At 39.1% G+C, this 18,680-nt stretch overlaps 1 protein-coding gene across 2 annotated transcripts in view; it reads right to left on the bottom strand.

Annotated features, from left to right (window-relative positions):
• Positions 1–18,680, bottom strand: part of ext1c (exostoses (multiple) 1c) — an 81,261-nt gene that overhangs the window by 6,500 nt on the left and 56,081 nt on the right. For both annotated transcript variants that reach the window (XM_084130584.1, XM_084130585.1), the window contains exons 4-8: positions 13,134–13,227; positions 5,682–5,789; positions 3,920–4,039; positions 3,242–3,374; positions 270–388 (exon numbers count right to left, since the gene is read on the bottom strand). In XM_084130584.1, coding sequence (XP_083986710.1) covers positions 270–388; positions 3,242–3,374; positions 3,920–4,039; positions 5,682–5,789; positions 13,134–13,227 — 574 coding nt within the window. The remainder of the gene's footprint in view (positions 1–269; positions 389–3,241; positions 3,375–3,919; positions 4,040–5,681; positions 5,790–13,133; positions 13,228–18,680) is intronic.

Genomic DNA, 18,680 nt, shown 5'->3' with positions numbered 1-18,680 from the left:
ACGCTTCCACTAGAGGAAATTCGTTTCCAATTAATTTCCAATGCGCTCATTTTGGACCGTGAAGAGCACAAATGTGACTATTGTTTTCAGGACCATTTAACTTGTTGGAATCATATCCATGATTTTTTGTGTGTGTGTGTGTGTTCACAGCAAGTGCCAAAACCTTTACCAAGTTTCATAGGCTACTATTCTGATGAAGTAAAATCTTTCGGCCAAAAATGACCAAAGAGCACCAGGGGGTTCATTTTGTAAAGATCCATATTACTGACCTGTGAGCAATATTTGGATTTGGAGACGACCTGAAGGAGCTTCATGATTGGCTGAGACTGGGAGACCAGAGGTGAGGTGGCATGAATTACCGCGGTGAACTCCTGACCTGGGCTGGTCCCTACATCAACAGAGCACAGAGAGTGAGCGTACTTAACTTTAGGACATTTTGGCTGCGTCCGAAATTGCATATTTTCTTACTAGTAGGTGAAAAACAGCACGTGACAAAAGAATTCAGAGGTCGCGTTAACCGAAAAACCCATCGCGTGTTGGAAGAGGATTCGGTTAGAAATACAAACACGAGTGAAAAGTGTGAAAAAAACTACAGACATGGAGGACGCGTGTAGAGAGGTTTAGATAAAGGGGTTTGAGTGATTAATTATCAGCATCTAACCTGACAAAAATGTATTTATTCAATGTTGTCTACATTATATTGCATCTGCAGCAGCATTGTGAACTTTTGTAAAGATACGTTTAGCCATTAACTTTTAAATGCATCATTATATTCAAATTGCAAACACATGAGGAGAGTCTCCGCATGAAAGACCCACGACTGGCAGATGAACGTGCAACTACATTTCTCTCCGAAACGGTAGGAAATTAAATTAGACTGAATGGAGGATTTTAACTGTGACAAGATGATTGACAGGGCAGTTTACGGTGACAGGACGCACACGACAGAGCTGTCCGTTAAAGTTGACGAAGTAGTATGTCCCAAAGCTTGCCTACTCTTTTGCTACACACTTAAAAGTATGTACTTTTTCTTCACAAAGGTGAAAATACCCGGATGATCTACTACTTTAGGTGGGATTCTGAAGTGTGCATCTGATGGACTCTTTACTATCCCATGAGGCCACAGGAGAGGATTTGTGAATGGCAGTGAAGCGACGGTAGGTCACATGATAATGACAATGGGTCTCATTCATGAAACACGAGCAGAACGAATTTTTGTGTAAATCGTGTGTAAAGTGGTTCTGGCGTAAATTTTCGGATTCATTAAAATGTTCGTATTTCCCAAATGTTAGTTGGTACGAAAGAAATCTACACCTGCTCCCAGCCACGCGTAAATAGTACGTTTAACATCCGAACGTTTTGCTCATTAATAAACTGCATTTTAATTCAACGTAATCGGGTACATATTTACACAGCATTTTGAAAAAGTATTATATATAGTAATTACATACGGTTTTTCTTTTTACTTGTATTACGAGAGCCAGTAATAGCATCTGCAAACGGAACACAAGTCCACAAGTTTTTTTTATTTTTTTATATTCAAGCTGTTTTTTTTTTGTTTGTTTTTTTACAAGTCCGCAAGTTACAAGTGTTGCAGTCAAGCTTCATGTCGAACCATTTTCTTTTCACTTCTGGGACTGTTCGATTAAAAGATGAAACTCCATTAACTGCATCTGTAATATGCTGCCAAGCATTTTTACCTAAAGCATGTAGCCTATTACCTAAAAAAATCCTTTTTTTTTAGGACCTGATACGCCACTATGTACGCTTGAAAATAAAATGTGGCGTTTTGAATGAACTTCTGATAATAAAACTTCAATTTCTGCATCTGAGAAATTTCTCTTCTTCATTCGCTTTTTTTTTTTTTTTTCTTCCAAAATTATACATGTAATAATACAATAGCATTCGCTTTTGAGAAGACATGTTGAAATCCTTCGTTTCGTGTCATAATATGATGCCCATATATAGCTGTCAGTCGGTTTTAATTGGCGGGATTTATGGTAATTGAGAATGAGCGTGCACGAGCGTCCCATTTACGAGTGATTGGAATTCATTAACCCACACACACATTTCACTATCAAATCTGACGTTTACGAAGTATTTGTGAATCAGGAGAAGAATTTTCGGGAATGTCTCTTTACGCGCAAATCACTCACATATTTACTCGTATATTTACGAATGTTTCATGAATGAGACCCAATGTGCGCTGGATTACATTCATACTATAGATTCATACTTATTTAGTGGTCTCATACTATATACCTAGATACGCCAATGAGTGTTAGTTGCAAAGTAACTTTTAGTTAGTAGAATGTCTAAAGTTAACTGTTGAAATAAAGCGTTACTGACAGGGTTCGAATTATGATTTCATCTTTGTGGGGGTCTCTTTAAAAAAAAAAAAGAAAAAAAAGTAGCCTATGAGCAGGAGCGGTAGCTTAATAATGTAATATAAAAATATAAAAATTTGTAAATATAATACAAATTTAATAAAAAAGCGTTGGTAACACAATTCAATTTAAATAGTACATTTGGTTTAATTTGTTGAGAATTTTCACGTGAGTGAAATAGATCCGACAAATTTGACCGTGTAATAAAGTGGTCCAGTGGTAGAACATTTGTCAAACGCGTCAGAGGTTCTGGGTTCGAATCCGCACTTATATCAGTTTTTTTTTTTTTTTTCATCAAATCCGATTATGTTTATAAGTGGTTCTATATCAGGCAGAGACACGTTTGTGTGCATTTTGTTTTGTAATTTTACTGGAACGAATAGAGAGTCTCCACAACGGATTGAAGCGCGCCCGAGTGAAGACTGTGCGCGAGCCACAAACAAACACACCAATGATCGCAGCGGCACTTTTATCACTTGATTTAAGCATAAGGATGTACCGTAGTGTGATGACGATCCGAGATCCCGCGAGATCCATGTGTTTGGCATCTTGTCCTATCTTTTAAGTCATGCTACAGTAGTCTGAAGGAAAAAGTGCTTTATTTGTAAAATAATAATAATGGTGCTGATGATTTTTAGAGACCCCCACAGGTGTATGATTTTACTGCTTTCATGGGAGCTCATCCTCTCTCTATGGGAGCTCAGCTCCCACTGGCTCCCACGTAATTCGAACCATGGTTACTGAAATTGCTAGTAAATTTCACAAATAATTGCAAAGAAGTGACAAGTAACACATTGCATTAAACATTTAATGACATTTTTAAATAATATTTAAAATATCCAGTGCACGCTCACCCAGGTTGTAGTAGTAGAAGGGGTAGTGCGCCAGGTGCGTGGAGTATTCGGGCAGAACCAGCAGCCCTCCAGGTAAGGCGTTCCACATGAACTTATTTCTGGAGATGTGCGAGTAAACTCGGTCCTTTATGATCTGACAGACATTAAAACAGCAGCATTAAATATAACGGTAACACTTTACAATGAGGTTCATTAGTTAATGTATTAACTAACATGAACTAACCATGAGCAATCCATTTGTTACTCTTTTAACGTTAGTTATTAAAAATACAGCTGTTCATTGTTAGTTCATATTAGTTCCCAGTGCATTAACTAATGTCTAAAGTATTAGTAAATGTTGAAATTAACATTAACAAAGATTAATAAATGCTGTATATTTATACAGTTCATTATTAGTTAATGTTAACTTACAAACCTTATTGTAAAGTGATACCAATATAACAATCACATTAAATCAAAACCACACTCATTTAGTTTCCTGGTCACTTGCACCTGTTGGCCAGCAGGGGGCGCAGTTAAGCCACACTTCTGTGCATACTTGACTTCTCATTTGCCAATTAACCTAAGGGCAGGGAACTAAGTATGTGCTAATGATGTATGGCATCCTGTGCTGGTTTAATTTCCCCTGGCAGACCTTCCTCTCTGTCAGACACACACACCTCGTCTGACCCAGCTCACCTCCAGTGTGGTGAGCACAATCTTATCCACGGAAGAGAAGTAGGCGTCCCAGAGCATCTGTGTCCGCTGTCTGAGAGCCAGAACCCGGTCCGGGGACACCGCCCGAACCGTGGACGGGACCTGAGGAACAGAATCATAGGAGATCAGTGGAGTAAGTCCAAAACCTCAGTCGAGTTTACCTCCACAAACTCTCTCAGACACACATGTGGGTAACAACACTTCATAATAATGGTCCGTCATTAATAAGTAACTATGCAGAAAGTAATGCAGGACTAATGAGTAGTTCTACATGAACACTTCAGCTACTACTGTTAAAGTAAGGAAATCACATTTAGGAGATAGTTCCTTATTAGTTAACCAATAATTACTTAGCCTCATTGATAACTATTAACTAACTGACACATTATAAAGAAGATTAGGTTGTGTCTGAGACGATCAGTCATCATTTTTACTCTGAATATAGTCATAAAATGCATCACTAATAACTCAAGTGTTACAAAGACTCTGCAGGAACTACTAGTGATCTAAACATATTTTTCACTTTAAAATAGTGGTGTAGTTCTTGAAGAGTGACTAGGCAACACTTGAGTAATTAGTGATGCATTTTATGACCACGTTGAGCGTACAAAAAATGTTGTGATTAGAAATTAATTAGTAATTCTTAATAATTTGTCATAATGAGTTCTTAATGATGCCAGTCTCATTAAGTAATTATTGATTACCAAATAAAGAACTATCTTAGTCCTAAATTTGATATTCCTTACTGATTAGTTAAGCATGTTTCCATATTAGCTAATTGTAGAGGCTGAAGTGTTAATGTAGACTTTTTATGTGTTTTAGCCGTTCATTTAAACTGTGTTTTGGTATGGAATGAATTTAGTCGCAAAATGATTAACACATGCATGCCCAATTATCCATGAACTTGATGAATGTTGCAGATATGTTTCACTTTCCAATCCACAACCAAATGCCTTTTAACTTGCGTGTGCAAAATTGAGAATTAAATGAATGTGCAGCAATTTGTTCAAATTTTGTGAATACAAATGTTTTATTTTGTATTAGTGTTTCATAATTTGCACATGCAACAAAGAAGATGTGCATTTGTGGATCAGGTAATAAAATAATTACAATTAATATTTCATGCATTTTTTTATTTATTCATTTAAGTAGTTGTGTATCATGCTAATGTACAAATAAAGGACAAATGAATTTGCAAAAGTGCTATATATATAACAATAACTAATATATATATATATATATATATTAATATTCTGTATCAATTGTTAGTTAACATTAATGCAATATCTAACACGAAGCCTAACAATGAACAAAAGCATTATTAAACTTTAAAATGTTTTTTTTTTTTAAATAGTCTCCCATGACCACCTTTTTTAATAAAAAAAACAGTAAAATATTATTATAATGTAAATCAGATGTTTTCTATGTGAATATATCGTAAAATGTAATTTATTCCTGTGATCAAAGCTGAATTTTCAGCATCATTACTCCAGTCTTCAGTGTCACATGATCCTTCAGAAATCACTCTAATATGATGATTTTATGATAAAGAAACATTTATGATTATAAACATATAGACATAACTGATGAAAAGTTTACCAAACATTAATGTCACAAAGCAGCAGAAGACTATTTCATTAAACTATGATAAAAATAGTGAAAGTCACAGAATCTAAGAACATCATCATATGTTTTTAACTCCTTATGTTCCCTCTTCAGGAGAAAGAGCGGGAAGGAGTGTTACCTGTAGCAACAGTCTCTCGTCGCCCTCGACGACGGCCTGGTTCCACTGGATGACATCAGAGAAAGGTAATTCCCATCCGTTACTGAGTAACACCGGGATACAAGCGGCCTGTGAGGACAGAGGTGGCATACACTATAATTAGCATCAGCACAAACAAGTCCTCTGCTGAAACGCGCGCACACACACACACACACACACACACACACACATTCTTGTACATCTATCTTTATGAGGACATTCATTGACACAATGCAATCTCTTACCTTAACCTTGCCCATCACAACTAAGTGCCTAACCCGACCCCTGACCCTAAACCGACTCTTAACCTCATTTTAACCTTATCCCTAAAACCAAGTCTTGACCCTCAAACAGGCCTTTAAAGGCTCGCAGAAACTGAGGACCGGCCAAAATGTCTCTTTTTGTCCTCACTCCAATGGTCTAAAACTCAAACTGGTCCTCACAAAGATAGTTGTACAAGTACACACACACACACACACACACACAGCCATGTTTATGTGATTTGTGAGGACATTCCATAGGCGTAATGGTTTTTATACTGTACAAACTGTATATTCTATCCCCTTACACTGCCCCTATCCCTAAACCTACCCATCAGAGGAAACATTCTGCATTTTTACATTTTTAAAAAAACACTGCTTAGTATGTTTTTAAAGCCATTTGAAAAACGAGGACCCCCAAAATGTCCTCATAAATCACGTATTTTCCCGAGTGTCCTCATTTGCAGGTGTGTTATCATAAAAATGTCCTCAGTTGTCATGAAAACAAGTACACACACACACACACACACACACACACACACACACACACCAACACCTGTTTTACATCCACTCCAGCTTTCTGTCGGTGACCCTCATCAGCGCTCGACCTACACTTACACACACACACACACACACACACACACACACATAAAAAATCTCACTCACACACTCACTGACATACAAACTCACTCACACACACACACACAAACACTCACAGTCACACACACACACTCTCACTCACATACAAACTCACACAAACTCACTCACACACACACACACACACACACATCGACATCAACCCACACACACACACACACACACCAACACTTGTTTTACATCCGCTCCAGCTTTCTGTCGGTGACCCTCATCAGCGCTCGACCTACACACACACACACACACACACACACACACACACACTCTCTCTAGTATTTTAGACATCTTCCATTTATGTCTAAAATACTAGAAAAAGTGGTGTCCGCTCAACTGGGCTCTTTCTTGCAAGAAAATGGTATCTATGAAAAGTTTCAGTCTGGTTTTAGGCCGCATCATAGCACTGAAACTGCGCTCGTTAAAATCACAAATGATTTACTTTTAGCTTCTGACCAAGGCTGTATGTCACTATTAGTTTTACTTGATCTTAGTGCTGCGTTCGATACTATAGATCACACAATACTCTTAGATCGACTACAAAATTATACTGGTGTTCAAGGACAAGCATTAAGCTGGTTTAGATCATACTTATCTGACCGCTACCATTTTGTCTATTTAAATGGAGAAAAATCGATCATAACTCCAGTAAACTATGGAGTGCCGCAGGGATCTGTGTTAGGCCCTGTGTTATTCTCAATATATATGATGCCACTTGGAAATATTATAAGGAAACATGGAATTAGTTTCCATTGTTATGCTGATGACACTCAAATCTATATTTCATCACGGCCGGATGAAAACGCTAAATTATCCAAATTGACAGAGTGTGTTAAAGATATAAAACATTGGATGACGCATAATTTTCTTTTATTAAATCCGGACAAGACAGAGGTAATACTTATCGGTTCAAAAAACCGCCCACAAAACCTCTCACAACACAACTTTAACATCGTAGGATGTCCTGTTACTTTATCCTCTACAGTAAAAGACCTGGGTGTTATACTAGACTACAACCTGTCTTTTGAAAATCATATTTCGTATGTTACAAAAACAGCCTTTTTCCACCTTAGAAACATTGCTAAGCTACGTAATATGCTATCAGTTTCTGATGCAGAAAAATTAGTTCATGCATTCATGACCTCGAGACTAGATTACTGTAATGCTTTATTAGCTGGTTGTCCTGCATCCTCAATAAACAAGCTACAGTTAGTCCAAAATGCAGCCGCTAGAGTTCTAACTAGATCAAGAAAATATGATCATATAACACCAATTTTATCATCACTACATTGGTTACCTATAAAGTCCCATATTAACTACAAGGTATTGCTACTGACTTATAAAGCCCTAAACGGCTTAGCTTCAGTCTATTTAACGGATCTTCTATCGCCCTATAATCCATCGCGCTCTTTAAGATCAATAAATTCAAGGCTTTTGGTCATACCTAGGATATCCAGATCCACCAAAGGAGGGAGAGCATTTTCACATTTAGCTCCGAAACTCTGGAATAGTCTTCCTGATACTGTTCGTTGCTCAGACTCGCTCTCCCAGTTTAAAACTAGATTAAAGACGCATCTCTTCAGCCAGGCATTCATATAATATTTTTAATCTTACAGTTAAATCCGACCTCTAGTTCATAAACGCCAGAGGAGAACTGGCCCCCAACTGAGCCTGGGTTCTCCCAAGTTTTTTTTTTTCTCCATTAGGTCACTTGATGGAGTTTCAGGCCACCATTAGGTCACCTGATGGAGTTTCAGGTCACCATTAGGTCACTTGATGGAGTTTTTCGGTTCCTTGCCACTGTTGCCTTTGGCTTGTTCAGTTGGGGATATTTTGGGGATATTTAATTTTATCAATCAATAAATTCCACTAGAAACAAACCTTGTTGTATTATTTTAATTTAATACTGTGAAGCTGCTTTGATACAATCTGTATTGTGAAAAGCGCTATACAAATATACTTGACTTGACACACACACACACACACACACACACACACACACATACACACACACACACACACACACACACACACACATACACACACATCAACCCCCCCCACACACACACACACCAACACCTGTTTTACATCCGCTCCAGCTTTCTGTCGGTGACCCTCATCAGCGCTCGACCTACACACACACACACACACACACACACACACATACACGCATAAAAAGTCACACTCACTTTACAAACTCACTCACACACACACACACACACACACACACACACACTCACTGACATACAAACTCACTCACACACACACACTCACACTCACTCACATACAAAATCACACAAAATCACTCACTCACTCATACACACACACACACTCTCACACACACACACACACACACACACACACACACACACACACACACAGTACAAGTTCACCCCAAATGCACTGAAATTTTGTGCATCTGAGTTCCCCCTTTAGGCAAGGTTATGAGATCGAATATCTAGCGTGTGATGAAGCGTTCTGGGTGTGTATGGTGTCTCGGAGGGGCCAGTTCGTGACTGTTCTCACACAGCACTCTAATCGCACACACAGATGTGTTAATTACCCCGTCTGAACAGCAGAGACGCAGGAGTCCATGATTTATTGAAGCGCAGTTGCTCTCCATCCCTCCTGTTTACTATTCCATCTTGATGTTGCTCTACTTTTCCTCCCAGACTCCTTGTTTGCCTTTTTCCGTCGTTGAGCCGGGATTCTGGTCTTTTTAATTAAATCACAAGAGAATGCAATCCTAATAACGGGCCGAGATCAAACCGGAGTGTGAAGCCATGCTTTCATCCTAAACACAGCGAACCGCCCCAGGTGTTGATCTCTCCTCCTGAAACACTCAGAGATCAGGAGCCGGTGTTTCAGGACCAGCCCTGTCTCTCTGCGAGGAGTGTGTCGAGGAACACACACACACACACACACAGACGGCGTGAGGTTAGAGATCTGGAGGATCTCGTACTGTGGCATGTGGGAGTTTACAGAGCTAAGATATCTTATTTAAACTCATGTATTTATGACCCATATACATTTATAAAACCGATTGGATGAGCCACAATCGAATTAGAAACCACGCATGACCGCATGTTATCTTTTATTCTTTTTATGTTTTAATTTTATAGTTTAATTATATTTTATTTTTGTAGTTTTTATTTATGGAAGAGACAAAAAAGGTATATTATTTTAAATAATCGTTAATTTACATTATAAAATTTAAGAAGGATCTAATTCACACCCTGAACTGGGGTAAATCATGTAAATTCAGTTTAATTTTATTTTTAATTGCCACATTAGGATAATGAGTTAGGATAACGAACATATATGAATTGGTGTTCAATCTGATAATATTTAATAATAAATACATGTTATTTAACACAACTGTGACTGCATTTATTTAATATAATTATTTTATTAATTTAATTTAATATAATATCATTTAATGTAATTTAATTACATTTTTTATTTATTTATTTATTGTATTTTAATTGCCACATTGTTTGGAAACCACAAAAAGGTCACTGTTAGTGTTTATTCTGCATTATATTATTATGCAGTGTTTATTCTGAGAACTATTACTAATACATTTATGGATCTAATTTATACCCTTAACATGGATAAATCCTGAAGTTGAATTTTATTTTAATTGCCACATAGCTTCAGATCCATAAATAGCCTATAGTTAGAATAATGAGCTATATTTATTGGTGTTCAATTTGATAATGTAACTTATTTATTATTTTATTTTATTTTATTTTATTTTATTTTATTTTATTTTATTTTATCAATATAAGCATTAAGATGCTGTTGAGTTCGAGTCTGGTATTGATAATGTCTGTTATAAAAATTCCAAGCTCTTCCAGACAGACTAGACAGAATTCCAAAATAATATATTTAATATTAATGTTTTGAAAATTAATTGTTTTGAATTTGGACATGCGAATTTGCATTGAAATCCATTCTAATTGTGTTTTTAGATACTAAATCTGCAAAAGGGATTGATGAGAATTAATCATAACTACAGGAATATGGATATTGATCAAAATATGGCATTATGTCACTCACACATTCTCTTAGCTTGAGAACAGAAATGCCCATTTACCCTCTGCTGACAAAACTAAAGAGAACATCGTGACTAGATTCAGGATTTTAACACCTTTGATCCGAAATCCCAATTTTATCCCTCACTCTCAGAAAAAAAGGTATGAAAGCTGTCACTGGTGTGATCTCTTTTCAAAAGGAACACTTTTGTTTCATTTAGGTACTAATATGTACCTTTAAAGCTACAATATGTAATATTTTTCGCCGCTAGGGGTCGCTAACCTCTTACAATAACAAAGGCGTAGATTGATGACGCATAAGCGGAATGATGGGACTTGCTGTCGTGCCGAAGGGTCTAATAATGTTTATGGATGAGTGAATACACTGATGTGTTTAACATGACTGTGGTGTGAAGCAGATCGCGAGTGCTAATGAGAGACAGATATCAGCGCCACACGCGAGTCCCGCGGAGATAAAGGAACGAGGACATTTCATTCTACCGAACTAACTTTCCCGCTATAGTGCGGAATAATACTCACACAGGGCAGTTTATTAGACGAATGAAACTTTCACTCGTTCTACACTACCACACTAAACTGCATTTGAGTGTGTTAAAGTTATAATGTTGTTCTGTGTGTTAGTTTGTCTGTATGAGACTAGCAGTGAGCGAGATCAACATTAGAATAACAGACTGATCATATTCTAACTTTTCATCATGCTGAGCTATATAACACTGATTAGTTTTATGTTCATTTGCTCATCTGTCTAATAAAGCTCACGCAGGAGCGGCGTCTCTGTCGAGTCGAAGTTAGCCCCGGATGCTAGCTCTCGGCATCTCAAAAACGCCACGCTGATATTGATCCTCGTTTTAGTTCTCCTTTTGTCCCAGAGTCTGCTTGCCATGATCCATAATGTTTGAGCGAAACAACAACAGCGTGAGCGCGCCGCTAGACGTTACGCAGGGATAACGCGGATAATACGTCATTGACAGGCGACAACTGAACAGGGACGGGCACTTTTTAAAATTGAGAATTTCTCTGAATTTACAAATTCTTGGAAACATTAAGGATAATGTACGTACACAAATGAAAGAAATATATAACACAAGTGTTTTTTGGATATTTTGATACAAAATTCTTACATATTGTACCTTTAAGGTACCAATATGCACACTTTAGGTACAAAAGTGGAAAGGTACCACCCCAGCCACAGCTTTTGTACCTTTTCTTCTGAGAGTGCCTCGGTCTTGGCCTGAAATGTTTGAGGACCTCTGTTCTAGAACTTTCCGCAGGGCTTGTAATTGCCAGTTCTTTCTGTGGCTTTGGCGTCCTCCAAAGAAAAGAGATCTCTGAACTCAGACAGGAGCTTATGCGGAGTAAATGCGAGGGAATCAGTGTGAGGGTCGAGCCGTTGCCAAACCCAGAGTTCTGCGGATTCATGCATTGAGCGAGAGCTTCCGGCCCATTCACACACACCAGCAGGACGTCCAGGAATATACAAGAATACACACGCCTGGGAAGGTTTTCCACTCGCCGGCTAATGTGCTGTTTATCCGGGAGACTCCGAGACCTGACTGTTTTCATAATCCACCAGACCGTCCTCGCATCTCTAAAGGGATTGTGGGTAACAACACTTTATAATAATGGTCCGTCATTAATAAGTAACTATGCAGGAAGTAATGCAGGACTAATGAGTAGTTCTACATGAACACTTCAGCTACTACTGTTAACGTGTAGAAACAAGCTTAACTAATCAGTAAGAAATATTGAATAGGACTAAGATAATTCCTTAACAGGTAATCAATAATTACTTAACATCATTAAGAACTAATAGGTAATTATGACAAATTATAAAGAATTACTAATTAATTACTAATCACAACATTAACGTGTCTTAGCAATTGTCTTTTTTTACACTCGAAGTGGTCATAAAATGCATCACTAATTACTCAAGTGTTGCCTAGTCACTATGCAGGAACTACTAGTGATCTGGACCATTATTTTAAATGGTGAAAAACATATTTTTCACTTTAAAATAATGGTCTAGATCATTAGTAGTTCTTAAAGATTGCCTTTTTTTTTACTCAGAACATGGTCATAAAATGCATCACTAATTACTCAAGTAACTAGTCACTCTTATAGGACTAGTGATGACTATATTCAGAGTAAAAATGATGACTGATGGTCTCAGACACACCATATGTTCTTTATAATTTGTCAGTGAGTTAATAGTTATCAATGAGGCTAATCTCATTAAGTAATTATTGATGAACTAATAAGTAACTATCTCCTAAATGTGATTTCCTTACTGATTAGTTGCTTGTTTCTATATTAGTTAACAGTAGTAGCTGAAGTGTTCATGTAGAACTACTCATTAGTCCTGCATTACTTTCTGCATAGTTACTTGTTAATGACGGATCATTATTATGAAGTGTTGCCGGATTGTGACGCGTTCTCGGCTGTGTTCAGTTAATTAAAAACTGTTTTACCTGCAGAGACTCGAGGAACCGGAACGAGCCCAAGCGTCGGCCGCGAGGAACCAGACAGAAGGTGGAGTTGTGGAGCAGCTCTTGATAGTCAAATCTATGAAGAAAAATGAAACAAATAATAATACATTTAGGTTAAAATATGGCAAATGTCACATTGCTCTGGTTTTGCCAGATTTTACATTAATTGATTCAAAAATCATCCAAAAATAGGCTAAATATAAATTATTAATTTATATTGTTTATTCTTCTTAAAAAAAGTCACACAAACTTCCTTAAATCAAACAGTGCAATTTATTAATTGCAGTGAGCTGTATAGAATTATAAACTTAAAAAGGCTGAATATAAACTGAGTTATTATGCACTAATGTTCAAAAGTTTGGGGTCGGTGATATTTTTTAATGCTTTTAAAGTCCAACTGAAATCAAAATTGACCCCATTTACTTTGTTAGCGCATATTACTAGTCTTGTGGTGAAAAATTAATCCGTGCAAGTTAATACACAGAAAAAAATTGTTTGCCCTCGTAATCTTTAATCAAAGTCTAAAAAATAACTTCCGGTCTGGAATGGCTGATGATGTAGGTTTGACGGCTTGGGTTGGGAAACGCTTAACCACTCCCCTCAAACCGTTAGTCTGTAATGAGCGAGAGATGGAGAGGAGGAGCGCTAGAGTAAAACCCTGCCCTCTGTTCAATATTCCGTTTCACTGGGAAATACGTCACAGCACTGGAGAAAAGTCGTTTGCAACTTCCGGTTCACGCGGACTTTAAAGAGTCTCTTCTGCTCACCAAAGCAGATGCATTTATTTGATCAAAAATACAGTAAAATTGTGTAATATTATTAAAATTTAAATCAGATGTTTTCTATGTGAATATACAGTAAAGTGTAATTTATTCCTGTGATCAAAGCTGAATTTTCAGCATCATTACTCCAGTCTTCAGTGTCACATGATCCTTCAGAAATCACTCTAATATGATGATTTGATGCTCAAGAAACATTTATGATTATTATCAGTGTTGAAAACTGTCATATTTGTGTGGAAACTGTGATATATTTTATATTTCAGGACTCTTTGAAAAGAACAGCATTTATTTGAAATAGAATCTTTTGTAACATTATAAATGTCTACTGTCACTTTTGATCAATTTAATGCATCTTTGCTGAATAAAAATATTAATTTCTGAGAAAAGAACATTACTGACTCCAAACTTTTTAATGAATGTAACATAATATAATAATATAAAATGATGGTCATATGAGCATTTCCTAACATTTCCAAATCCAGTTCCCCCATTTCCTTTTTCTCTCTCTGTTCGATCAAAGTGTCAAAGATGCTGAAAGTAAAAAAAATGGCGTGTGAAACATTAAGGAAACCTATTAGCCAATGCAAAGAGCAAGCTTTCACAGGCTGTTTAAAGAGGCCCTTTGAGACCCACAGGCGGTTTTGATCTGAGCGAGCCGTCGTCTTTGCCTCGAGCTGTTGTCCCTGGCAACCATTTATGGTTTCTAAGAACACGCTGAATCCAGAAGCTTTGTGTGATTGCCACCGCTGGATGATAAGTGAGGATGAAGGTGGGAAGATCCCACAGTGTGTTAATGAGTATGGAGATTGAGTATTGTACCAAAGATCTGGTTCCAGTGCCAACAGAAAAACATTTTACTGATGCTAACTAACATATTCAATATGAATTGTCAGCTGAAAGTCACAGGAAAGTGAAAAAGTCCCTTAAGAGCATTGTAGAGCAGTGTTGGGTGTAACGCATTACAGGTAACTCGAGTTCCCTTTCGTGGTCACCACGAGTTACGTCAGTGACGACGAAATGGAAGCCCATCTTAGAAGCCTATCACCTTCGAGTATTACAAAACGAGCCAATGGCAGTGGAAATGCCATGGGTCTTCGGAATTTGCATGCGTAACTCCGCCCTACCTCGTGGGTATATAAGGAAGTACGCCGCAACATGCAGATATGTTTTTGCTTCGGAGCCAAGAGGTCCTCTTCACTCCTGTAGCCTGCGTTCTGTGAGTCATCGAGTGTTCTTCGAGACAAGCTTCTTTCCAGTCTGTGTTGGTGTCATAGGTGATTAATAATAATAATAATAATAATAATAATAATAATTTGTTACATTTATATAGCGCTTTTCTAGGTACTCAAAGCGCTTTAAATGGAAGGGGGAATCTCCGCAACCACCACCGATGTGCAGCATCCACCTGGATGATGCGACGGCAGCCATACTGCGCCAGAACGCCCACCACACACCAGCTTACTGGTGGAGAGGAGACAGTGATGAAGCCAATCAGTATATGAGGAAGATTAGGAGGCCATGATGGACAGAGGCCAAGGGGCAAATTTGGCCAGGATGCCGGGGTTACACCCCTACTCTTTTTCGAAGGACATCCTGGGATTTTTAATGACCACAGAGAGTCAGGACCAGTGGCGGATACAGAATGTCATTAATAGGTGGGCCTGGTGAATATACGGGGGGGCCTCGGTTTTTTAAGCTTGTATACACGCCCAGTGGCGTAACTTTGCTAAATTAGATATATGTACATTGTACAATAACATTACGATGTCCAGCAATCGATTTAAATAGTAGGCTACATGGTGTTTAATTTGGCGTTTAATGAGATGTAGCCTATGTTGTCAGTGCTGACAATTTTTGTGTGACTAAAATACATAGATTCGCCTATTTGAACAACGTACACCTAAATGGTCCAGTGGTAGAACTTTCACCAACAGTGTCAGAGGTTGTGGGATCTAATCCGCACCAGTATAGTTTTTTTTCTCAACAAAACTGATTATGTTCATCAGTGGTTGTATATCAAGGAGGGACACGTGTGCATTATGATGTGTGATTTCACCAGAACGAATAGAGAGTATCCGCAACGGTACTTAGGTAGTGAATTTAACTACCTTGTGCTCATGTCAGTCAGCCCTCCCGGCTGCTTTAAACCTGAAGTTCATCTGTCTGTCACGCGAGTCGCATGTAGACTATCACAACGTTAAGTCAGTGCGCGCACAGAGAGCGGTGTTGCGTGATAGCATCACTGGACTGACACGTGATATGCCGACATAATATTTTTCTTCTATTTTTCGTAGCTATTGTACATACATGTCCTCAGGAAACTATTAAAATGAAATGATTTATTAATTCATTATTATTATTATTAAAATAAAAATCTGGGGTGTTAGGACCCACACAGACCACAGGGTGAGCGCCCCCTGGTGGCATCACTAACACCTTCCAGCAGCAACCTGGTTTTCTCAGGAGGTCTCCCATCCAGGTACTAACCAGCCTCAGCCCTGCTTAGCTTCAGCGGGCAACCAGTCTTGGGCTACAGGGTGATATGGCTGCTGGAGGATTCCAGCGAGTTTCACATTCCTGCCTGTTGATCTATGCAGTGGTCTGCATCCAGCGTGTGTGTCTCTCCCTGGCCGTCTCGGCATAGATTGCAAAGTTTTCCTCTCACAAAAGAGCTTGCACGGGCATGTCTTTTTAAAGATGTCTCGTCTGTGTGTTTCTGGGTGCGGTCGTTCCATGCCTTCCTCTGAATGGCATGATCGCTGCATTGCGTGTTTGGGCTTAGAACACACAAAGGCAGCTTTCATGGATGAGTCATGTTCTCACTGGGAACACGACCATCGCTGAGCTGAGATCGAGACTCCGTGACCTGTCTAAAGGTAGAGTCCCCTCTGCCACACCCTAGCCTGGGTTTCCCCATGCTGCCTTGCGCGCAGCACGGTTTTATTCACGCTGCTAGGCAGCCTGGACACCATGGACCAGATTTTCCCCTCAAAAAGGGAACCAATCACAGAACGGGGAGGGAGCAGCAAGACGATGACGACGTCTATGCGACACACCGAAGCAGTTTGTTTATATCTATGGATCCAACATGGCAGCAGACGTGAAGTTACCTTTTGATGCAGCCTTAGATAGTGTTCTAAGTAGTTCAGAATGCAAGTTTATTTCGTCTTCTTCCTCGTCGAATTTCTGTCGCTCTACATACGTCATCTGGTATAATTGAAACGATTGGCTATGAGCTACGTACAGGCGCATTTGATAGACATTCGTAGCGCCCAATAAACAGCTCTGGGCATTTGTAAACCACGCCTCAAATACGAGAAAATGAACATGTGGTTCCCAGACCACGTCTCAATGAGACGAGGTCTGACGTTAGCCAGGCTAGCCACACCCCGATCTGTCCCCTCCACAAGAGGTTTGCACCCCCCCAGTTCCCCTCTTCCTGGAGGTGCATGAGGAGGTCATGAGATTCTGGAAGGCCTCGTTGTCTTCCCGCGATCGTTCGGCGGCCTCCACCGCCTTCTCTGCCCTTGATGAGGCCGCGGTCCATGGGTACACAGGGGTTCCCCCCGTTGAACGCTCTGTTGCGATGCAACTGTGTCCGCAGAGTGCTTCGACGTGGCATGGTGACCATAGACTGTAAAAAAATATGGACGTAGTGTCCGTGACGTCACCCGTAGGTTTCTGAAGACCGTTTCTGAAGCCTAAAGCGGGCGTGGCCGACCGTCGCCATCTTGGTAGCGCGTCACTCCCGAATTTATTTATTTTTACAGTCAGACAATGAACTCAGGTAACGTGACGGCTAACAGACAGCAGACAAACGGCTAATGATGACTAATGACCACAGCAGCGGGAATCCACCTGTCACTCAAAAGTGGACACACCCTTAATTATGCAGAACTTTAAGGCTTAATATAATGTAAACGGATGAGTTATAAAAAAATTCACCCCCCTCACAGTTGTCATGAAGGGCAAAATTAGCTGTATAAACCAAAGCCACTTTTTGCTCCAGGCTGTAAACATGTTTTTTTCTGCTGTAAAGTTGGGCATTTTAACATGAGGGAGATACAGATTTGACTCACTTTTGCAGCCAGCCTCAAGCGGTCAGTTGATGAATTGCCGTTTAATTCACTTCCGTGTTGGTTTCAAGAGAGAGACAGGGAAGTTGCTGCTTGGTGGTGACCCAAAGCACCCCTCCAAGGCCTGTAGGTTTTCGTCCACTCTCGTGGTGAAGGCCTACAGAGCTGCGGGGCAGGCCGCCGCCTCACTGCATGCCATGGCCATCCTTCAGGTCTACCAGGCCAGGACATGCACGAGGGCAGAGCTGACCAAGGGGCGCCAACAAACAAGCCAAGCCCAGGTGAGAAATAGTAATGCAAAAATATTGTAACGCATTACTTTTCTTTAAAAGTTACTAAGTAAAGCATTTAGTTATTTTTTAAGGGAGTAACGCAATATTGTAATGCATTACCTTTCAAGTCACTTTCCCCAACACTGTTGTAGAATAACTTTGGACATCAGTGTTGTTATTGTTAACTAAAACTAAGCTGAAATAAATCAAATATTAGATGAAAAACTGAACTCAAAAAAGACTATTCTTATTTTTTTATGGAATATTGCAGAGTTTATTTTAAATGATTCATCCGCGCACATCATTATTGTTTTAAATTCATGTGTCTTGAGTCTCGAAATCTTGAATCTGAACAACTTCCCCTCACTATCCTCTTTTGACGAGGGCGGGGCAACCTGT

The sequence above is a fragment of the Abramis brama genome (assembly GCF_963993115.1).
Source record: "Abramis brama genome assembly, chromosome: 12".
NCBI lineage: Eukaryota > Metazoa > Chordata > Actinopteri > Cypriniformes > Leuciscidae > Abramis > Abramis brama.
Note: the sequence above shows the minus strand (reverse complement) of the source record. Positions and strands in the feature narration are given on the sequence as shown.